Source organism: Cherax quadricarinatus, chromosome 81 (genome assembly GCF_038502225.1).
Source record: "Cherax quadricarinatus isolate ZL_2023a chromosome 81, ASM3850222v1, whole genome shotgun sequence".
In the NCBI taxonomy this organism is placed as follows: Eukaryota; Metazoa; Arthropoda; class Malacostraca; order Decapoda; family Parastacidae; genus Cherax; species Cherax quadricarinatus.
In genome coordinates, this window is record NC_091372.1 from 3,816,667 (window position 1) to 3,841,765 (window position 25,099).

General features: G+C 41.0%; 2 protein-coding genes across 5 annotated transcripts in view; one reads left to right on the top strand and one right to left on the bottom strand.

Annotated features, from left to right (window-relative positions):
• Window positions 1–326: 326 nt before the first annotated feature.
• LOC128699904 (uncharacterized) lies at window positions 327–2,231 on the bottom strand. Its single transcript, XM_053792736.2, has 2 exons — window positions 2,136–2,231; window positions 327–2,020 (listed from the first exon to the last, which is right to left on the bottom strand). The coding sequence occupies exon 2, from the start codon at window positions 1,892–1,894 to the stop codon at window positions 1,388–1,390; it is 507 nt and encodes a 168-aa protein (XP_053648711.1). The 5' UTR covers window positions 1,895–2,020; window positions 2,136–2,231; the 3' UTR covers window positions 327–1,387.
• Window positions 2,232–6,334: 4,103 nt separating this feature from the next.
• The window catches only part of l(2)k14505 (ATP synthase mitochondrial F1 complex assembly factor 2 homolog l(2)k14505), a 108,718-nt gene continuing 89,953 nt past the window's right edge, over window positions 6,335–25,099 (top strand). For all 4 annotated transcript variants that reach the window (XM_070102282.1, XM_070102283.1, XM_070102281.1 and 1 more), the window contains exon 1: window positions 6,335–6,508. The gene's annotated coding sequence lies outside the window, so the exon portion shown is untranslated. The remainder of the gene's footprint in view (window positions 6,509–25,099) is intronic.

The window sequence follows — 25,099 nt, forward strand, 5'->3', positions numbered from 1 at the left end:
TGGATAATATTTCCTTCCCAAAGACTAGAATTTATGGCTCACTTTTCAGTACCTGGCGAACAGTTACCGGCCCTTCAACCTCAACCCCAAGAACACTCAACCCCAAGAACAGCTGTTTCAAGACTTCTGCGACAGCTTCTTCGGGTTTGGACGTCTCGCTCTCGCCTGAGAATCACTTGATAAATTTTCCCCGTTCTCTCTGGGATGCTTGTCTTCATTTTGCTTTTCCCGTGGCCTGGTAGGCAACGCTCTCCCTTTACCCGCAGAGTGTCCATGGTTCGATTCCTAGCAAGGATAGGCGTGTTACCTTACACTGTTGTCCTGTTCATCTAGCAAGCAAGTAGGTACCTGGGTGTTAGTCGACTGGTGTGGGTGGCATCCTGGGGGACAAGATTGAAGGATCACAATGGAAACAAGACAGACAGTCCTCGATGACGCACTGACTTTCTTAGGTTATCCTGACCACTAAATCGTAATGACACGATTGCAAACAAACCATACCACGGATTTAGATTTTGCCACCGAAGTGGCTAGTTTATTGTGCACCCCATATCCATCCTGTGGACGGTAGCGCAAGAGCATATGGATACATAAAAGGCCTAGGAACTAGGCCCCAAAGGGTTAACAGGAATACATGTGGATTTATATCTACATATCTATAGTTCAATTATCTGTTACAAGCAAATTTAGGAAATTTGCTTAGTATATCTGGTATTTTATTTTCATTAATAAGATATCTTGACATGTCACATAGGTTATTATACTGTCTGTCTCTGTATTCCTCAATAAGTGGACAATTAAGCACATAGTGTTCAAGACAGTGACCATATGCCTGATCACGTAATTTACATTTAGTTTGATCATCATCTGCGTGTCTCCCAAACTGCCAGAAGTACTTGTAACCAAGCCTAAGCCTGGCCACTACAACATCAATCAGTACTTGTAACCAAGCCTAAGCCTGGCCACTACAACATCAGTCAGTACTTGTAACCAAGCCTAAGCCTGGCCACTACAACATCAGTCAGTACTTGTAACCAAGCCTAAGCCTGGCCACTACAACATCAATCAGTGTTCACATTGCACGTTGCTCCATAAACATACTTATCTACGTTCATGTTATCATAGTGGGTTATAGATCTACTCAGGCTTCTAACTGCATTCCTATAACAATCATTTTCATTATTTATTTCTCTCCTAATATTATATTCTACGTTCTCCTTCTGGGTACTCTTCTTGGCTAACATATCAACTTTATCATGAAGGTGTAATGCAATTTGTGATGGGATCCATAGCAATTGTATATTAATTCCTTTGTCCCTGATTTTTGAGTATCTATACCTGGCTTCTCCAATGGGCATGTGTTGTGATAGAAACACAGGCCTTATCTCTAGGCTGAATCTAGAGCTCTTGCCTGGTCAAAGGCAGCGGCTAAGTCGAGAGTTTTATTCTCCAATAAACGCTGCCTTATTATTGGTGATTGCAGGCCACTGATAAAAGCATCCCTGATGGACTCTTCACAATACTGAGCAGCTGTCACTGCTTGGAAGTGACAGTCCTTACCTAAAATTTTCAGTGCTTGAAGGTATTCCTCTAAGGACTCATCAATCTGCTGGCGGCGAGTTGCAAGGCGATAGCGTGCAAAGATTTCATTTGTAGGTTTAATATACTGAGACTTGAGGGTTTTGATAGCATCTTCGTAGGTATTACACTCAGAAATAGCCTCATATATCTTAGGTGACACAAAATTGATGAGCAGACTTAGTTTATCTAGATCAGTTTCAGGAAGGGCTCCCAAGAAGTTTTCGAAAGTCTTAAACCAGTGTTTCCATTCCTGAGCAGCTGTTGATAAGCTGGGGTCACAGTCTAGCCTCTCAGGTTTCAGTAAACGCTCCATGTTGTGATGTAGTCTAGCTCAGGATCACCACCAGGTAGCCCAGGATTCTATGTTCAATAAATTGTTGTGATAGAAACACAGGCCTTATCTCTAGGCTTTATTGAACATAGAATCTTCATAGTACTTCTGCAACAACAAAATATAATGACTAGTACATCTAATAATGGCTTCTACAGGGATGGTGATGTCTTGCATATGTCAAGAGAAAAGTTATAACTACAGGCCACATATTTAAACTCACCATGTAATCTGCATCACTAATATAGGGATAGTAGAAGAGAAGAGAATCACACACCATGTGTTCGCGCCCATGACACACACCAAACTGTTGTTGTTGTTAAGGGCCCCGAGAGGTGGTGCAGTATTATCCTGCTGCTGCTCCCCACAGGAGCAGTATCACTACAATCTCCCCCTTCTAAAATATCAGAGACAGTAATCTCCCAAACTGTTAGGCGGGCGACGTACACGTCCCGACCTTCGTAGCCCTTGAGCCTCTTCACCAGATTCAATATTTTCCAGCGGGGTTTGACTAACTGCTGGAGCAGAATCCTCTATTTCTGTAGGGGTAGTCTCAAGGGGCTTTCCAGGAGAAAACGAAGCATCTTTCACATCTATTGGTGTACCTTGAGATTCCACACTAATGGGGATTTCAACTGGGGCTAAATGTCTTGTAGATACTGTAGCCTCTTCACCATTTTGGTAGCAAATGTGGGTGTAATGTGGATTAGCTTGCAGGAGCTCTACCTCTTCCACTAAAGGATCCGTCTTGTTCATCCTACGGTGACTCTTCAGGAGAACGGGTCCAGGATGACATAACCAAGTGGGCACGGAGGCTCCCGTAGAAGAACGACGTGAATAGTTGAGGAGTCTTTCATGAGGGGTTGCATTAGTAGCTGTGCACAGCAATGATCTAATAGAGTGAAGAGCATGTTCTTTGATTTGACAAAATGGTACAGGCGTGTAACTCCTGGGTGACACAAAGCCTTGTGGAGCGCTGAGAGTGATTGTAAATCATGACATGCTGCTCCACAGTGGGACCTAGAGAATGCATCAGGTGAGATGTTCTCTTGACCCGGTCGGTACAGAATATCAAAGTCATAACACGATAGTTCCATCCTCCAGCGTAATATCTTGTCATTCTTTATCCTACTTTTGTGCTTCTTGTCGAACATGTACATCACGGACCGTTGGTCAGTCCTTATGGTGAAATGTCTACCAGTTAAATAATGCCTCCACTGGCGAACTGCTTCTATGATGGCCTGGGCTTCCTTTTCTACAGCAGCATAACATTTCTCTGATCCTTGAAAAGTTCTCGAAAAGAAGGCTACTGGTCGTCCTGCCTGAGACAAGACTGCAGCAATGGCAATGTCAGATGCATCCGTTTCCACTTCGAATGGTAGGGATTCATCAATGGCTTGAACTACTGAGTTTTCAATGTCTTGTTTGAGAGTATGGAAAGCGGCTTCTGCTTCCTTTGTCACAGGAAATGTGGTAGCACTCAATGGGCGGACTTTACTTGAATAGTTGTAGATCCATTGTGAGTAATAAGCAAAAAGACCAAGAGTTCTTCGGAGTGACTTTTTGTCTTGAGGCATTGGAAGTTCCCGTAGAGGTCGTAGTCGTTCAGGGTCTGGGAATATTGAACCTCCTTCCACTACATAACCAAGGATGCTAAGCCTTTTAGTTGAAAAAGTGCACTTTTCCTCATTGTAACTGATATTTTTCTTCTTGGCGGCTTCCAAAAACTTATCAAGGTTTGCATCATGTTCCTCCTGGGTCTTGCCACAAATGGTAACATTATCTAAATACGCGTAAGTTCCCATGAGTTGCTCTTCCTGAATGAGTGAATCCATAATTCGTTGGAAGCAGGCTACCCCATTGGTGACTCCAAAAGGGACTCTGGTAAACTGATACAGGCCATCACTAGCCTGAAATGCTGTGTATGGTTTATCTTCATTCCTTATAGGGACTTGATGATAGGCACTCTGTAGATCAATTGTGCTAAACACATAGTACTGAGCAATTTTGTTCACTGTATCATCAATTCGAGGTGGAGGGTACCCATCAAGAAGTGTAAATTTGTTGATTGTCTCAGAGTAATCGATAGCCAGTCTCCGTTTCCTATAATCATCTTTAACAACAACAACAGTTTGGTGGTGTCATGGGCGCCAACACATGGTGTGTGATTCTCTTCTCTTCTACTATCCCTATATTAGTGATGCAGATTACATGAAGTACTATGAAGATTCTATGTTCAATAAATTGTTGTGATAGAAACACAGGCCTTATCTCTAGGCTGAATCTAGAGCTCTTGCCTGGTCAAAGGCAGCGGCTAAGTCGAGAGTTTTATTCTCCAATAAACGCTGCCTTATTATTGGTGATTGCAGGCCACTGATAAAAGCATCCCTGATGGACTCTTCACAATACTGAGCAGCGACCTTCGTAGTATCACTACAGCATGTTGTTGGAGTCATTATATGAGTTAAGAGCATTTAGTGATGACATAGAATCAGTAATGATGATAGACTCGAGCTCAGTGTCATAGGTTAGCTTTAGCGCCATTAGGATTGCAAACAATTCAGTTTGCAATGTAGACGCCCTAGTTCAGCAAGTTTATTATCGTTCTTAACTAGGGAGGTGGCAACAAGAGCAGATGCAGCCCTGCCAGAAGACTCCTGTTTAGATCCATCAGTGTATATAACTTGTGATAACTTATTACTACCAGCTAGGCGAGAAATTTCTTCTTGAGCAGTTGCTTTAACAAGTGATTTAAGGAAGGGATTACTAGCAATGAGCTTCTTGGGAGGGACTTGCAGGTATGTGATATTAAATGAACACATCTTCCATGGAGGGGTGAAATGCTCTTGTTGTCTACAGTGATAGAGTTCATGCAGGTTATAAAACTTAATGCAATTGCACGTTTTCACAATCCATTTAGAGCTGTGTGTATTTACTTCTAGACACTTAGTAAGGTTCATTGTGACAGTCTGGTTAATTTCTTAACATTCTAATACCGAGTACAGTGTTAATCTCAACAATCCTATCACTGATACCAGAAATACCAAGCTCCTTCCTCATATTAAGAACCTTTGTAGATTTGGGACAACCAAGAATAATTCTGAGAGCTTCAGTTTGCATTAATTCCAAGGGTCGGAAGAAACTTTCTGTAGCTAGTATCAACATGGGAGCAGCATAATCAATTAAGGACCTAACATAGGCTATGTGCATCATTCTCACGATTCTCACATTAGCACCATAGTTGGGATTGTAGCCAGCAACAGCTTTGAGAGCATTTAGCCTAGCTTTGCATTTCTTATTTAGTTGTGGTATAGTGGATTTGTTAAAGGGTACATCTACACCAAGATATCTGTAAGTTTTAACGTAGCTAATGTTTTCACCCTGCAAATAGATGGGTGGGGGATGTCGTTTGCTTGTTAATATCTTTGTTTTAGAGGAAGATATTATGAGGCCTAGTCGATTACAAATTGCTTGAACTTCATTAAGAATGGTACTCATCTTCTTATGCCCTGTTGTATGGATCATGTTGTCATCAGCATAGCTTATAGCTATATGTTTAGGTGAGGCAGGTAGAGCATTTAGGAGAGCATTAATCAGAATATTAAATAGCATGGGACTAAGAACTCCTCCCTGCGGTGTACCTAAAGACATTTCTTTAGACTCACGTCTAAAGCCTTGGTAAAGGACAGAGGATACTTTATTTGACAGGTATCCTATTATCCAGCAGAGTAAGCTACCACCAATATTCATTTTGGCTAGTTCATGTAGTATAACGGTTCTGTTTGCAATATCAAATGCAGATTTTAGATCAAGAAAAGTGGTAAAACTAGTAGAGGTGTGTACAGTGAGAAAGGTGGAAATACAGTTCTGCATACTTTTACCTTTCATGAACCCATAGAGGTAGGGGGAAAGTTGGTGTCTGATTCTGTAGTACAGTCTGTTAAGTATCATTCTTTCAAAAGTTTTACAAAGACAACTAGTTAAGGAGATCGGTCTAAATGTATCAGGCTGTTAGGGCTTAGGGATAGGCACAATGAGACTATTGGTCCAGGAAGTAGGAAGAACTCCCTCAATGTAACTGAGATTACAGTGCCAACAAAGGGTTATCAGGCACTTGCCTTAGAGTTCTGAGAATATCATAGGTTATACCATCCTCTCCAGGAGCAGTTAATCGACCTTTAGTTAATGCATTATCTAATTCATACTCGGGAGGGGATAGATCCCGCGATCAGAGTGTCATAAAATTCTCTGATCGCGAAGTCTATCCCCGCCCGTGGAATGGTAAGATTATCCTGGGTGGCTAACAGTCCGGGGTTAAAAATCCGAACAAAATCTTATCTTTTAAAGGGATTCCTGTTCCTTTTCATGTGGCAGCTTCGGGTAATATTTCTTCTCCGTCCACCGGTAAGTAGGGCTCAATAAGGTGTAAGCTGTAAGTGGCCCTTACAAACCCAACAAGCTGCTGCTGCTTCAAGTTTGCCGGTGTTAGAGGCTGGTTTAATCACCTAGTTGTGGTTGCAGGGGTTGATTCATAGCTCCTGGCCCCGCCTCTTCACTACAAGGCTCCTCTCGGGCAGTGCAGGAAGCTTTTATATTGTAAATTTTTCTTTTTAATGTTATTTAGTAATTTCTCGCTTCGTTTCCTTTCAGAATTTTCTCTGCGAGAAGTGCGGATTTGAGACAGCAAAACTATGCAGTTTTTCTTTATAAACTGTACATATGAATCACATAATGACTCAGTTTACCTTTCTGTTTTGTAATATATTTTCTGAGCTCTGTGCCAGCCTGGAGACGAGCAGAAACATTAACTTTATTACACAAGAATGTTTTGTGTACGAGTCCTCACCTAATTGTACTCGCCTAATTGTGGTTGCAGGGGTCGATTCATAGCTCCTGGCCCCGTCTCTTTACTGGTCGCTACTAGGTCACTTCCTGCTCCATCAGATTATCATACCTTAATCATACTTCATAACTCGTTTGTGCTTGTCTACCTTTCACCTCAACATGTACAGTGGTCCCTCGTTGTTCGGAATTAATCCGTTCCTGGAGCCATTACTATAAACGAAATTTACGATTTACGAATCAATTTTCCCCATAAGAAATAATGTAAATACAATTAATCCGTTTCTGACTCCCAGAAGTATTAAAACAAAAAAAATTTTAACATGAAATATACATGTAGTACATAAACAATACAATGGGAAATGATGAATGAAACATTAACAGCATAACACTTACCTTTATTGGAGATTCTTCTTAGTGTATGGGAGACTGGAGGAGAGTGGATTGTTTATAGTTTGGAAGGGGAATCCCCTTCCATCAACACCTCAGGTACCATTTGCTTTTCTGGGGTTGCTTCTCTTCTCTGTTTCTTAATGCCACTAGGACCACCTTGAGAGTCACTGGAGTCCTGTCTCGCAAAAAAACTGTGGAGAGAGCTCTGTTTCTGGCGTCCGGTACCAGGCCACCGGTGGCCCGGTGGCCTGGTGGCTAAAGCTCCCGCTTCACACACGGAGGGCCCGGGTTCGATTCCCGGCGGGTGGAAACATTTCGACACGTTTCCTTACACCTGTTGTCCTGTTCACCTAGTAGCAAATAGGTACCTGGGTGTTAGTCGACTGGTGTGGGTCGCATCCTGGGGGACAAGATTAAGGACCCCAATGGAAATAAGTTAGACAGTCCTCGATGACGCACTGACTTTCTTGGGTTATCCTGGGTGGCTAACCCTCCGGGGTTAAAAATCCGAACAAAATCTTATCTTATCTTGTCTCCTTAACACTTCCCTAAAATGGCCCAAGACTTTGTCACTGTACATGTTGCCAACCTGGCTTGCAGCAACCTTGTTAGGGTGATGTTTCTCCATAAAGCTTTCCATCTTACCCCACATAGTAAAAATCTCTTTAATTTCTGAAGAAGGCACCTTCTTCCATCTCTCTTCCTCCTCCTCTGCAGCAAGATTCTGAGCTGCGATGTGTTGCTCTTCCTTCTGGAGCTCTTGCAGCTCCTCAGTGGTGAGCTCTTCATTGTGGTCTTCCACCAATTCTTCCACATCCTCCAAACTCACATCCAACCCCATGGAACTCCCCAGTGCCACAATTGATTTTACAACAGACATAGGCTCATTAGGGTCAGACCCAAATCCTTCAAAATCCCTCTTGTTGACACAATCTGGCCACAATTTTCTCCAGGCAGAGTTCAAAGTCCTGGTAGTCACTCCCTCCCAAGCCATACCTATAAAGCTTATGCAGTGGAGGATGCTGAAGTGTTTTCTCCAAAATTCCCTTAGGGTCAAGTGAGTGTCTGTGGTCACAGTCAAGCACCTGTGAAACATTGCTTTTGTGTAGAGTTTTTTAAAGTTTGCAATAACCTGTTGGTCCATGGGTTGGAGGAGAGGAGTGGTATTCGAGGGCAAGAACTTTACTGTGATGAACCCAAACTCCTCGAAAATTAGGTCATCCAAGTTTAGAGGATGAGCAGGTGCATTGTCCATTACTAGCAGGCACTTGAGATCCAATTTCTTTTCCAGGAGATACTCCTTCACACTAGGGCCAAACACTTCATTGAACCACTCAACGAAAATTTCCCTCGTGACCCATGCCTTACTATTAGATTTCCAAAACACACACAATTTACTCTTCATAACATTGTTTTTCCTGAACACTCTGGGATTTTCAGAATGGTACACTAGTAACGGCTTCACTTTGAAATCCCCACTAGCATTAGCACAGAACATTAGCGTCAGCCTGTCTTTCATAGGCTTGTGTCCTGGCATTACCTTTTCCTCTTGTGTAATGAAGGTCCTCTTTGGCATTTTCTTCCAAAAGAGGCCTGTTTCGTCACAATTGAACACTTGTTCAGGTTTCAGTCCTTCAGCCTCTATGTACTCCTGGAATTCATGCACATATTTTTCAGCCGCCTTGTGGTCCAAACTGGCAGCCTCACCATGCCTTACCACACTGTGTATGCCAGTATGGTTCTTAAATCTCTCAAACCAGCCTTTGCTGGCCTTAAATTCACTCACTTCACCACTATTTGCAGGCAATTTCTTTACCAAATCTTCATGCAACTGCCTAGCCTTTTCACAAATAATCGAAGTCATAAGAGTATCTCCTGCTAATTGTTTCTCATTTGTCCACACCAATAATAACTTCTCAACCTCTTCCAGTACTGGTGATCTCATTTTTGTCAGCATAGTTACTCCCTTTGCAACAACAGCATCCTTTATTTCCTTTTTCTTGGCCACTACGGAACATAAGGTTGTGTAGGGTTTCTTATACATCCTGGACAGTTCGGCCACACTTGTACCACTTTCATATTGTTCAATGATGGTTTTCTTAAATTCAGTCGTATTTCTCACCTTCTTTACCACAGGCTTGGCACTAGGAGCTTTCTTTGGAGCCATGGTAGCTTATTTAGTACTTGCAAGCACTAAAATAAATGGAACATTATGAAATATTTCGCTGGAACACGTGAGGGAACCTTCGCTCACTGGTAGACAATGCCAGACTGGCTGCCGCCCCGGCTCACACCGTCGGTACGCGTCCCGGACGAACTACGACTCCCGAGTCAACCTATGAAAAGCGAGTCCATGTTCATACGAAAATACCCCTATGATTGGCGAATTTTACGATTGCCGGGAACTACGAAAAGCGGGGGACCACTGTATATATTTTCAGATTCAATCCTCCCTTGATATTTTTTCCATTATAAGACCAGTATATCACTGTGCCTTAGCAGAAGACATTTCCATTTTTATCGTTTCATTTTGACGTCGCCAGTCTGGCACATTATTCTACAATGGCTTCCTTCTCATTCTGGTATCTAAGGAAGTGAGATGGTTTATCAGGCTACAAACATTGCACATTCCCAGTGAGGGATGGGAAATTACATACTAGATGTAATTAAATTGACTCCGGTGATAGAGCGAGTTTGTCATCAGCTGTCAGACCCCTTAAGGGTCTGACAGATGCTGATGAGGGGCTCTTGATCTAGGTAATTGGATTTGTGCTCCAGTTCCCTGAATTGAGCCTGAATACCTTCCACCCCATTCCCTCACATGTGCTGTATAATTCTTCGGGTTTAGTGCTCCCCCATGATTATAATAATAATAACTGTCAGACTGAGTATCAGCTCTCAGCTCCACACAGCTGAGACTTGGGATTCTGATGATCACTGTTCTTGGGTTTGTGCTGAAGATCTCCTCTTTTATGTCACGGTGCATCTACATATTGGACTTACATGAGTGGCAGCACATCTTTTCCAGACACCTGATGGTCAGCCTGAGCTGCCATGGGAGCCCCATGCAGGCACCCAGGGCAGCTCGGACTCTCCACCAAGTGTACCCAGAACAGACGTGCTCCTAGCCTGGTATGTCAATGTAAACAGGATTTGGATTACTAAAATTCTGTGAAAAGGATTCTGATTCTGAATTTCCCCTCATTAATATTGTCTGTCATAAGGAAGTATATATAAGCACAGGTACACATAAGTACAGTTATCATACATAGTGTAAATTACCTAGGATATCCCCAAAACAGTCAGACAAAGTGACTCCATGTAGAATTCCGTTTGCTAGAGATATGGGCAACATAAACAGAAGATGCTGTTAAAGATAAAATATAAAGATTTTATTTCCTTGTAAAGGTTACAATGTATAATTACAATTTTGGTTTAATAAGTACAAGGAAAGCCACTATCATGCCTGGGCATTTTGGGCAGATAGTTGATAGTCCCTCTCACCTCTTCCCCTACAACTGCATCTGTAGACTGCAGCTTCTCTACTCTGAAACACATTAAAAGATTTTCCATTAATTCTCAAGGTAAAGAAAAACTGCAAAGCCTACACCCCCTCCCTCTAGCAACTGAAGGATATTTTTTGCAGAGACTTAACCCTTTCAGGGTACCCAGACCCTCTCCTGGACTTGATCTCAGGGTTGCCCAAATTTCCAAAAAAAAAAAAAAAAATTATTTTTTTTTTCTTATGAAAAGATAGAGAATCTTTTCTCAATCATAATGACACCAAAAATATGAAATTTGATGGAAAACTTGCGGAATTATGCTCTCGTGAAGTTAGCGGTCTCGACGATGTTTACGCATCGGCGATTTTGCCCAATTTGAGCCCTATTTTCAGCCAATTCCAGTGTATTAGTCGAGAAAAATAATAACTATTTTGCTAGAACTCCATTTTTTCTATCAAATGAGTACAAGAAACCACCCATTTACCGATTTAAACTATCCATTACAGTGGTCAGAATTTAGCAATTTTGCCAATTTTACACAAATTTCAAAAGATGCCAATTTCCAAATAGGGTCCAGAATAAACAAGAAAGACATTCCTGGCACTAAAATAACATTTCCTCTGTTCATTAGTCACGTCCCCAGGCCCCTCTTACATTCTTTTGCTTTCCACTTTGAATTTCTATTCTCAGAAAAAATAGATGATTTACTGTTATGCAGACTACTGCACTAGTGTAGAAATGGTATAAATAATATCGGTGCACTTGTGAAAGAATATTAGACTCACCAGTTGACGTGTATTGGACGTTTAGCATGATTTGTTTACTTTTGAACTTTGGCAAAAATTGAACATTTCTGCTACTTTGAGCTTAATTTCAAGGTACATTTCATTGTAAAACCAGTCAAAATCATCTTAATTTTTGTAATATGTCTTCCATTCTATAAAATGAGACCAAGAAAACTAGAATACAACAATACAGTGCAAACTCGCTGTTTTAATCCAAAAACACGGTCAAAGTTTTTTTATCTCATTACGCACTGTGTGCTGCAGGATTTTTTTTATACTGCTCACACTGACCACATAGACCCATTCTTTCATATGTAGGCCTACCAGCTTTCTCTCACTAGATTTGAGGGTGCTAGAATTTAGGCGTACTAGTACGTCAAAAACTCTTGTGCGTAAGCCGTACTAGTACGGCCGAAACCCTGAAAGGCTTAAGAGCAAGTCAGAATACTATTGCAGTGTTGGTTTGCTCAACATCAGTGACAAATTCCATTGAATTTAAAATGAATCGATGAAATATTTATTAATACAGTAGTATTCACATTTAAGCTTTATCAGAATACTTAGCAGTACTATTTGCTTAATCTGTCATTTTTTTCGTGTCATGCCACTGCAATTAATGAAGCAAGTGGGTCACTGGTTGGAGCTTATCAGGGCAGCAGTGTTTGTCTGTGGCCCGTGGCTTGGTAGTTTAAGCTCTCGCTTCACACGCTGAATACCCTTGGTTCAATTCTCAGCAAGGATGGAAACATTGTGCTTTGCATCTGTTGTCCCATTCACCTAGCAAGCAAATAGGTACCTGGGTGTTAGTTGCCTGTGTGGGTTGCATCCTGGGGGATAAGATTGAGGACCCCAATGGAAATAAGACAGACAGTCCTTCATGACTCACTGACTGTCTTGGGTTATCCTGGGTGGCTAACCCTTCAGGGTTAAAAATCCGAACAAAATCTTATCTTAAACACCTCGAAGAATTGTTATGTCAATAGTCTTAAACAAACTGGTCACTGCTTGACTCCTGTGTCATTAGCCTTTGACAAACTTGCTACATGGCTGCTGGTCACCCAACTTCTGGCTCAGTAGATACTTTTCTTTGCAACAGTATCTGCTTTTGTATCATTTGTAGTTAGTGATGTAGTATGAGCCCAAGTCTTCCTTCCATACATGCTTATCTGTGTCTTTTAACTGATACTCAGTAACCATAAATACATAAATATATTTTTAGCTTAGGATCACTGCTAAAGACTTCTAGAGATCATTGCAACTAAAGCAGAAAGGAGGAGGGGAAAGAGAGGGGTGAGATCCCATGATGTTTGAGAAGGCCTCTTGATCCAAGAAATTGGAATGCCCATCTCTTCATTGAAGTAAACCGAATTATCTTCCATACCCCAGGCATTGTATGGCCTCTACAGGTCCAGTGATTCCCCATTATTATAATAATCTACCCTGATGTATTTGTTTGTGCATTCACATTTATAACTATGGCATTGTATGTTTAAGTTTTAGCCCAAGTTTGTCCAAAATGCTGTGCATACTGTGTTCTTTCAAATTTTTGTACACATTTGCACAGTGACTTGATATAAAAAAATTATTATTATTATTATTATTATTATTATTATTATTATTATTATTAATATTATTATTATTATTATTATTATTATTATTAATTATGGTCAATACTGTAAAATATATTTGAGCAAACAGTACACAAGCAAATATAATTCTTCATTATGAGAAAGCACACTAAACCCAGATCAGTTTTGTTTAGACTTTAAAAGTACAATTTTTCATAAAAATTAACACTATCAACACTTTGCTTGAAAATAATGTGTATCCAATGGATTGTTCATTGATGCAGTATATAAAAAAGCATTTGATATTGCAAATCATAGTGAACTTAAACTTGATGTGGAGTCATTGAAACAACCTCTACATCTAACAGTAAATAGATGCTTAGGAGTTATTTAAGATAAAATTTGTTTAGATTTTTAACCAGAGGGTTTGCCACATCATTAAGGACTGTCTTATTTCCATTGGGGTCCTTCAATCATGTTCTCCCCCCCCTCAATGCAACCCACACCAGGCAACTAATAATCAGGTACCTACTTACTGCTAGATGAACAAGGACAGCAGGTGTAAGGAAACATGCCCAACGTTTCCACCCATTCCGGGGATTGAACCATGGACACTAAGTGAATGTGGCAAGTGTATTACCAGTTAGTTTGTGGGTCTCAGCCTAAGGGGGAGGGATAATTCTCTTGATTGAGCTAATAACCCATATAAGGTCTTCTGCAGCTGTGAAATTAAACATTTTTCAATAACTGCCTATGAATTCTGGAGTACCATGAGGTGCCACTTAGTGACTGTTTACTAGGGTATCATAAGGTGCTACTGAGTCACCATGAACATTATGGTACCACAAGGTACTGTTAAGTGACCTTGAATACTTAGGTACTATATCAGGAAGTACTGGTGAGTGACCATAAACATTATATAATAATAATAATAATAATAATAATACATTATAATTATTTCTACAAGTACATGTACAAGGTATACAGGCCTAGCTGACATCAATGACATACTACTATACAGAAAGGTGCTTGTTATAAGAACATAAGAAAGGAGGAACACTGCAGGAGGTCTGCTGGCCCATACTAGGCAGGTCCTTTACAATTCATCCCACTAACAAAACATTTGCCCAACCCAATTTTCAATGCCACCCAAGAAATAAGCTCTGATGTGAAAGTCCCACTCAAATCCAACCCCTCCCACTCATGTACTTATCCAACCTAGATTTGAAACTACCCAAAGTCCCAGCCTCAATAACCCAACTAGGTAGACTGTTCCACTCATCAACTACCCTATGTCCTTTCTAAATCTAAACTTATCTAATTTAAATCCATTACTGCGGGTTCTCTCTTGGAGAGACATCCTCAAGACCTTATTAATATCCCCTTTATTAATACCTATCTTCCACTTATACACTTCGATCAGGTCTCCCCTCATTCTTCGTCTAACAAGTGAATGTAACTTAAGAGTCTTCAATCTTTCTTCATAAGGAAGATTTCTAATGCTATGTATTAATTTAGTCATCCTACGCTGAATGTTTTCTAACGAATTTATGTCCATTTTGTAATACGGAGACCAGAACTGAGCTGCATAATCTAGGTGAGGCCTTACTAATGATGTATAAAGCTGCAGTATGACCTCTGGACTTCTGTTGCTTACACTTCTTGATATAAATCCCAGTAATCTATTCGCCTTATTACGTACGCTTAGGCATTGCTGTCTTGGTTTAAGGTTGCTGCTCACCATAACCCCCAAGTCCTTTTTGCAATCTGTATGGCTAAGTTCTACATCATTTAACTTATAAGTGCTAGGGTTATGGACACTCCCGAGCTTCAGAACCTTGCATTTATCTACATTGAACTGCATCTGCCACTTTTCTGACCAAGAATAGAGTTTGTTTAAATCCTCCTGAAGTTCCATAACATCTACGTTTGAATCAATTATCCTACCTATCTTTGTGTCATCGGCGAATTTGCTCATATCACTAGTAATTCCCTCATCAAGATCATTGATATATATTATAAACAACAACGGGCCCAAGACTGATCCCTGTGGAACGCCACTTGTTACAGATCCCCACTCGGATTTATGCAGAGCATTTTGGCCAAATGTGGTCAGTTTTATCCCAGGATGCGACTCACACTAGTCGACTAACTCCCAGGTACCCATTTTACTGATTGGGAACATAGACAACCAGTGTAAGGAAACACATCCAATGTTTTCACCCTTGCTGGGAATCAAACCTGGACCCTTAATGTGTGAAGCGAGAGTTTTTTTCCACCAGGCGACGGGCAACCATGGTACTACAAAGTACTGTTGAGTGACCATGATTACTAAGGTAATGTTGAGTGATCATGAACATTGTGGTACAACAAAGTACTGTTGAGTGACCTTGATTGCTAAAGTACTATATCATGAAGTACTGGTGAGTGACCATGAACACTAGGGTACCACCAGGTACTTCTGAATTACCCACATAAGTTTTTTTAATATCCCACCAAGGTTGGGTGACCTAAAAGAAAAATGAAAGTATTTTTTCTTTTTAAAATTAGTAATTTATACAGGAGGAGGAGTTACTAGCCCTTTGCTCCCATCCTGGTATTTTAGTCACCTCTTTCGACATGCATGGCTTAAGGAGGAAAAATTCTGTTCCATTTCCCCATGGAGATAGGAATAAAGAAGAACAAGAACTAGTATTAAGAAAATAGAAGAAAACCCAGGTTTGGGTGGGTGTGTTGGTGGGTGGGCGTGGGTGTGGGCACATGTGTGTGTGGGCACGTGTGTGTGTGGGCACGTGTGTGTGTGGGCGCATGTGTGTGTGTGGGCGCGTGTGTGTGTGGGCACGTGTGTGTGTGGGCGCGCGCGTGTGTGGGCGCGCGCGTGTGTGTGTGTGTGTGTGTGTGTGTATAGTATGTGTATAGTATGTGTAGTGTGTGTAGTGTGTATAGTGTGTGCAGTGTGTGTAGTGTAGTGTGACCTAAGTGTAAGTAGAAGTAGCAAGATATACCTGTTATCCTGTGTGTTTATGAGAAAGAAAAAGACCAACAATTGTATCATCATGTAAAACAATTACAGGCTTCCATTTCACACTCCCCTAGCAGGATGGTAGTACATTGGACTCCCGGTTATCAGACGTTCCGGATATCGGCCAATTCGGTATTGCCCAGTTTTTTTGGCTGAAATTTTATCCCAGTTATCGGCCATTATTTTGGTTATTGGGTATATTGGACGTGTCCACCCGTAGCAAAGTACGAAAGTGAAGGAGGAAGAGAGAGGAGAGAGTGTGCCTTCTTCAGTGATTCTACAATATGTACGATACTAAAGCAGCAGGGGTCGATAAAGGCTATAGCGCCAGCCAGCGATAAAGTGGAGCATTAACAGTGTACAAAGTAAGTTAAGCGATTAAGCGATAGAAAAAGGACGACATGAAACTGACTCCTCCAATATTGTTGGAGGTATATAGGGCCACTGACAATATATGCTACCCTTCCTATCTTCCACCGCCCTAAACCAATGCCTGCATCTCCTCCAAGGTACAGTAAGTGTAAATATTTCATATTTATAAAGTGTAAATATTTATTTATAAATTGAAGTGTAAATATTTCTTATTTATAAATTGAAGTGTAAATATTTCTTATTCATAAATTACGTACATTGTTTCAGTGTGAATAGTGGTGGTAGCAGAGCTGCCACCACCACCACTATATGTATGTCTTATGCTGTCAGTGGCCCTCATAAACCCAACACCACCACCACCAGTCCTCACATATGTAATGACATATGTTATTTATTCTAGAGTATATATCATGTTTCTATATTATTAATACTATTGTTTATTATGTCATATTAAATGAATTGTGATAGATAAATAAGCCGTGGAGTTGATAATAGTATCATATTTAAGCATTTTGTCCTGTCTCCAAACAATAAACTCTCCCTCTCCACTCCCCGCTGTTTTGCATACGCCAACAAGACTCTTCAACAAAGGTAAAAGTGATTTAAATGTTCATTTTTCCATTTCATTAGTCATTTTATTTAGTTCTCATTGTTATGTGTATGTAAAACTATAGTTAATCTTTAAAAAATGTATTTTTTGTTAATATTTTTGGGTATCTGAAACGGATTAATTGGATTTACATTAATTCTTATGGGAAATATTATTTCGGTTTTCGGGCATTTCGGTTTTAGGTTGACCTTCTGGAATGGATTACAGTTGATAACCGAGGGTCCACTCTACCTCCCTGGGTGGTTGCTGTCTACCAACGTCTTATGTAGGTTTTTAATAACTACCTCTGTGAGGGAAAAGTTCAATAGATAGGAGTAGCGATATAGTAACAATAGTTTCATTGCCGGCTACTTGTTAAGGTAGGGTAAGTCTAGCTCCCGCTATCCGCCCCCCTTTTTCCCCCTCCCCGAAAGTGATAGTTTGCTTGCAGGCTACTTGTTAAGGTAAGGTAAGTCTAGCTCCCGCTATTCCCGCCTTTTTTCCCCCCACCCTGAAAGTGATAGTTTGATTGCCGGTTGCTTGTTAAGGTAGGGTCAGTCTAGCTCCCGCTATCCCTTCCCCTCCTTCCCCCCCACCCGAAAGGTGACGTGTGGGGCTCCGGTCCAAACAGTAATCACTAGACTCACAGCTCCCAGCACTACTGTAAGTACATGCCTGCCTTGTATTCTAGTGGATTTATTGGTTGAAAGCTTCACTTTTGACCAATAATAAACTTAGTCCTTTCAGTTTTGCTCTAAGTTGACTGTTGTAATAAACACCACATCTTTTAGGTATTGTACTTATCATGGAGAGTGATTTCTTAAGCTGGGTAACCTGTCTATCTTTCCAGCTTGGATGACAGAGAGGGTCACCTGCAGATCAACGAGTAGAATTGAAGGAGATGGACTAACGTTCTGAGGTGTCCCAAATTCTGATCCACTTACATGTTTGTGTATGCAAGTATCAGGATATAACCCCTCATCATTGCAGTGGAAAAAACCTGCTTTCCTGTCATCTGGAAAGATTAATCACGGCTAAGTGGCGACCTTGCCAGGATCAACTCTACTGAATCAAGATTCAACTCCATCTCGAATCTACCATTGGAACTTCAATGCCGCATACCACAGACAGTTACCACCAGCCATGAGTAATCATTCTCTATGATAGGACTACAGTACAGGTATTTAAAAGATTTGGTGATTGTTATAGTCTCAATTTATTGTAAGTCAAGTCAAGGCAGGAATACTAGTTAATTCTGCCATCTATTTTTGTGTGAGCTTAAAACGCTTTGGAGGATTAGACTCTAGGGACCCGAGATTTTCCAGTGACAATTTGTTTCATTGAGCTCTTTATTATATCAAGGGAACTGTCATAGGATACTCTTGATTTGTTGGTGAGAAGATTGGATGGTCAAGTGACCCCATTCTACTTACTGTTTGCTCGGAGCCGGCATAGAACCCTTCGTTTTAATTAATACATATTGTTTAATTGAAGTAGGGATCGAGCCCTCTGGTTTATTTACAGTTTGAGTGGAGCAGGAATTGAACCCTCCGTTTTCTTTAATACCCGTTTCATTTCCCCTGATAGTTTAAGTTATTCTTGCAAGTATGGAGGAATACCAGTTTTGGATGAACGCTGGAAGTAAGTTAGGAATAACAGGGAAAAATTTAGAATCTTTCATTAGTGCTAAGATCCAGGAAAGACTAGAAAGAGAGAGAATTGAGAGAGAAGAAAGACAGAAAGGGAAAGAGAAGAAGAAGAGAGAGAGAATCGAAAGAGAAGACAAAAAGGAGAGAGAGAGAATTGAGAGAGAAATCCAAGAAAGATGATTAGAAAGAGAAAGAGAAGACAAAAAGGAGCGTGATAGACTTGATCGTGAAGAAAGAGCTAGAGAACGTGAGGAACAGGCTAAAATACGTGAGGAACAGGCTAAAATAAGAGAACTTGAGGAAAGAGCAAAGGATAGAGAAGTTGAGGAAAAAGCTAGAGAACGTGAGGAAAAAGCTAGAGAACTTGAGTTAATAGAGAGAGAAAAGGATCGCGAGCTTGAAAAACCTCGCCTTGAATTAGAGAATAAAAAGTAAACTTTTACACAACAACAATTAGAGGAGGGAGTAATTGAACATCATGCAGCTAGTGCACATATTCCAACACCTAATTTACCTCCCTTCACAGAGGGGGTTTGAAAATACCGCTACCCTCTGTGAATGGCCTGCTGACACCTGGGCTACCAGGTTAGGAATGTTATTTTCTGGTACCGCTTTGAATATCTATGCAACTTTGTCGCAGGATATTATGTGTAATTATAACCTACTGAAGAAGACGATCCTTAAAGCATATCAAAAAACCACTAATTCTTACAGGAAAGATTTCAGGTATGCTACCTTACAGCCTGGCCAGAACTTTCAGCAGTTACAGGTAACACTCTTTCGTTTGTTCAACTTTTGGATAGAGAGTTCAGGAATTGATCACAGTTATGAATCTCTTAGAAACTTCATGGTTGCTGACCAGTTCCTGACAGCTCTTCCTCACCAGATACGAACATTCATTAGAGAACGTAACCTGATTAAAGCTGAGGAAGTTGCTGAGGCTGCTGACCTGTATGCTGAGGCTCACAATTCCTATAAAGACCTAAAGGGATCGAACCCTAAGGGCAAGGGTTCATCAGACCTTAAGAAATCAAAGCCTCTAGTGGAAAGTAAAATGACTTCTTTTATTCCTGTTTGTCATTTGTGTGGTGTTAAGGGACATAAACGTCCAGATTGTCCTTCTAAGAAGGTCCAAAAAGTTGGAAGATGTTTTAAAGACTGTAATGACCAAGCACCCTTCTGTTCAGGAACAGTTAATGGACTTAATGTATCTACCATTTTATGAGACACTGGATGCATGCACATGTATAGTCATTTCTGATAAGCTGTTCCCTAACCTTAACCCTTTCAGGGTCCAAGGCCAAAATCTGAAGTCACGCACCAGTGTCCAAGAAATTTTGAAAAAAAAAAAAAATTATTTTTTCTTACAGAATTAAAGAGCATATTTTTGTGAAGGTAATAAAACAAAAAAAAATAGAATCTGATCAGTACTTACCGAGATACAGTGCCAAGAAGTTTGTAGAAAATGATGTGGTGGCGGCAACATCGACGAATTCCACATACGCGTATTATATTATTTTGTTGTTTTAGTTGTTTTTTCTTTTCTTTTCCAATTTTTTTCTATTCCTACTAACATTTGGGGCCTGAGAGACCAATACTGTATATAATGTATATATATAAACTCACTGTATTGAACACAATAACCGCACTAAAGTTATTATCATATTATTGTTTACCACTGTTGTTTATTACAATAAACATGCACAAATATTGTATAATACTAATGTTCTATCATATATTTACATATTTACAATCACTGGACATGGTTTTAGAACTGCTGGAGCTTGTGGAACTCCTTGAAACAAGGCACCATGCACAGAGGCACCTTACATTCCTCACACATAAACCGAGTGTCTTTGCGTCTTTGTTGCCGTCGTTTTGTTTGTGCACAGACAATGCATCTCTTCTGAGCAAATTTCTTTTGAGTTGAAGGAAGCTGTATTATGAAATGATCACCTTCTCTTCTCAAACGCTTGGGTATATTGTGATGAATTCGAGGACCATGTTGTATTGCAGGTGTTGTTACCTGGTACTTCATTATGAGTTGTCTGACAACAGACAAACAAAATTCACCATACGGTGGTCTGTTACCAGTCTTTATTTGGTACATATTATATGCATTCAGCATTGAAATGTCCATGAGATGGAAGAAAAGTTTCATGTACCACTTGTAACTCTTACGAACACAGTCAACAAAACCAATCTGCATGTCACACTTGTCAACCAAGCGCATGTTTTGTGTATAATCAATCACTGTCACTGGTTTTCGAATACGTTCATTAGTCACTCGATCAACTTTGCCACTGTCCTGCATTTCATTACGGTGAATGGTTGTCAACAATGTGACATCTCGTTTGTCATGCCACCGTAATGCCATGATGTCATTGGCAGTAAACACCTGCACGTCATCACCACGAACACCTGCATTGAGCCTGGGCATATGTTTACGATTAGAACGCACTGTGCCACACACATCTGTCTTGTTCACTCGCATGAAATCACTGAGTAATGGGCTTGTGTACCAGTTATCGGTATATAATGTATGGCCCTTACCAAGATAAGGTGCCATCATGTTTCTCACTACGTCACCTGATATACCCAATAACATCTTGGTATCTTTCAGTGTTTTACTACCCGTGTATACAACAATATCCAACACCAGGCCACTGTCACAATCACAGAGTACAAACAATTTTATACCAAAGCGGTTCCTCTTGCTCGGTATATACTGCTTGAATGACAGTCTACCTTTGAACAAAATCAAAGACTCGTCAATTACAAGATTCTTGAATGGATAAAAGTATATCCTGAACTTTTGTTTGAGATACATGAAAACATTTCTAATCTTGTATAACCTGTCACTTCTGTCAGGCCTGGTTTTGTCAGAGAAGTGCAACATACGTAACAGTAAGATAAACCTGTTCACTGGTATTATTTCACTGAAGGATGGGGTACAAATTAGCCGATCTGTGGACCAGTATGCTTTTATATTATGCTTATAGACGTGAGGCATAAGCATTATTGTTGCAAAAAGCAAATACATTTCTGCAACAGTCGTCTCTTTCCACCTGTGTAGTCTTGATTGTGGTGATAAGATCGTATTTGCCATGGTGTACTGAAAATACTTATTACTTTCCCTGACAATAATTTCCATCAATGGCTGGTCAAAGAATAATTCAAAGAATTCCAGTTCATTGGCCGTGGTTCCAAGGGGACAGGTAGGTAGAATTCCACTTTGCGAGTCATCAAAGTGGTGAGGGCTGGGAACAAAATTGGGATTTTGCTGCCAATCCCAGATATGGTTTGCTGGTGGATACTGGACATCATAGGCTGGTTGTACGGGTGGTTGTGGCGGGCTGGTGGGTGACGCTCCGCTTTGTCCTTGAACTGACGAGTCAGCAGCGTGGGTTCCCGCGTGGCACAGCCAGTCACGCATGGCGGTGCCACTACCACCACCAGCCCCACTAACACCATCCACTGATGTCTGTGGCCCATCCATGCCAAGTGTAGCCACATCATCCTCACTATCACTACCTAAAACGGGTGTAGGGCCACGGGATGTACTCCGGGATGTACTCCGGGATGAACTCCGTCCCCTGGGCACAGCATAGGGTACACTACCCGAGCGCATGCGGCGGCGAACATACCGACGCTTCACTGGTGAATATGTTTCCTCACTATCACTACTCGAATGATCGTCGAGCGCAATAAAATCACAATCCACGTCAGAATCATCGTCATTACTGAAGTCAGAGGCCAGGCCATGGGAAAATATTAGTTTTCTCTTACGTTTAGGAACACCCGACCGTGAGTCACGAGTGCCCACACCAGAGGTAGAAGGTCGAGGATCGTCGGGGTTTTCTGCACTATTATCGATATCCTGGTCATTATTTTCGGTCACTAACTTATCAAAGCCGTAGAATTCGTCTTCATTTCCACTTCCATCAGTGTCAGAACTATCAGACAGGAAGAGGAGAGTCCCAATTTTCCGGGGAGTGAGAGCTGACTTGCGACGAGACATGGTGAACAAGGGTGACTGAGCCGGCGTTCCCACAATGCTATGCAGGCGCCTAGATTTTTTGTTTACGGCGCACACCCACGGCGCAGACCCATTCTCTCATATGTAGGCCTATGAGCGCTTTCGCGCTAAATTTGACGGCGCTAGAATTTTGGCGTAGATCTACGGTTTGGACACTCACCGACCAGCCGTAGATCTACGGGACGGACCCTGAAAGGGTTAAAGAAACTCATTCCTCTGCTATACTTTCAGACTACTTGGGCCGTACGGACACTTTTCCTACCATCCATTGTTACATTAGGTCTAAATGGTTCACAGGTTGGTCTGAAGCCGTACTAGCTCCCATCACTTCTTGCTCCGTACTAATAGGTAATGTAAAAGGCGCCATTCTTCCTTCTGAGATTGACCTTTCATCACCAAAGGTGGACATAAGCTTTTCAGATCTTCTTCCTGTAGAATCAGAGAAGCCCCTCGAAAGTTCAGATGAGACAATGTCTCGCGAGATTCATGTGGGATTAAAAACCAGTGATGCTACTCTCGAAAGCGAGGTAGTAGGATCACCGGTTCACCTGTTAGATGAAAGTGAAGATATCACCTCTGATACCATAAATGTCTTGACTAGGGCTCAGACCAAAGCCCAGGCTTCTCCTACTGTCCATCCTTTGATTTTCCCTGACTTTAAGCCTTTAGATATATCGAAGGACTCCTTTGTCAATTTACTACGTAATTGCCCTTCTCTTCAGAATTGCCATAATGCTGCTAAACAAAATCAAGTTATCCAAAGGAAAAACTTTTCATATAAATTTGAATATATAAAAGGTATCTTGTACAAGTCAGTATTCAAATTAAATTCAGATGAGATAGACTATTCCATCTTAGTTGTTCCAAGTCAATGCAGAGAGACTGTTCTTAAAATGGCTCATGACCTGCCAGTGGCCGGACATTTCTCGCATCGTAAAACCTTAAATAAAGTTAGGGAAACCTATTTTTGGCCAAAAATGTCCTCAGATGTCACTACCTATTGTAGATCGTGTAAAGTTTGCCAACTGTCATCCTCCCGAGGTACCAGGCGAGTACCTATGGTCAAAATGCCAGTCTTTACGGTACCTTTCGAAAGAGTAGCTATTGACATCGTTGGTCCTTTATCTCCACTTTCATCTGGGGGACATAGATATATATTAACATTAGTTGATTATGCTTCGAGTTTCCCTGAAGCCGTTCCACAGAGGGGGCTGAAGCCCTTTTTTCCATCTTCTCCAGAGTGGGCATCCCTAGAGAAATTTTGTCTGACCGTGGAACACAATTCACATCTGACTTAATGCAACATCTATACCAACTTCTGGGAGTGAAGCCTCTCTTCACCACACCCTATCATCCCAGCTGTAATGGGAGGATTGAATGCCAGCATTCGATTCTCAAGTCCATTTTAAGGAAACCTTGCTCCCTTAAACCTAAGGAGTGGCATCGTTACCTACCCTGTGCTTTGTTTGCCATGAGGGAAGTTCCCAGTGACTCTTTGGGGTTTTCACCTTTTGAACTTCTCTATGGTAGACAGGCCAGAGGCCCATTGTCCATCCTTCATGACTTATGGACTAATGAGGAGGTAAATGCTGAGGTTCAGTCTTCTTACCAGTTTCTCCTTGACCTTAGATCCAAACTTGAGGAGACCTCTGACATAGTTTCGAAAAACTTAAGCTTGTCATTGGACCAGTACAAAACATATTTTGATTCCAAAAGTCAGAGGAGAAGTTTTAAAGTAGGGGATGAAGTTCTTGTACTTTTGCCTATCAAGTCAAATAAATTATTAGTAGCATGGAAAGGTCCATATGAAGTATTAAAAATTTGCGGGAAAGTTGACTACCTCATAGAAGTCAAGGGGAAACCTAAGCTTTATCATATCAACATCCTTAAGAAATATTACCGAAGAAATTCGGTTAACTGCATTAATAACTTTGACTTAGTTTTTCCACACGAACTTGATAAGACAACTGAAGAATGTAAGGTGTGTGTAATTGACACCTCTAACTTAGACTATGATGAAGAACTACATAACTTGGTGACTCTTGACCACTCGGACGCAACCAACATTAATATTAATGAATCTTTGGATGACCATAAGAGACATGAACTACTTCAGTGTGTGAGTAACTTTTCAGACGTCTTTACTGATATTCCAGGTGTTACCTCCACGGTAGTCCATAAGATTGACTTAGTGACAGACAATCCTATCAAACGAAAATTATACCCAGTTCCAGTTCACCTTAGGGATGCATTTGACCGAGAGGTAGACAAATTATTAAAACTAAAGATCATTAAACCTTCAGTATCTTCATATTGTTCACCAGTAGTCATGGTTAAGAAGGAGGATAATTCATATAGACTTGCTATTGACTTCAGAGGCCTTAATGCTATAACTCGGTGGGATGCTGAGCCTATGCCCTTAATA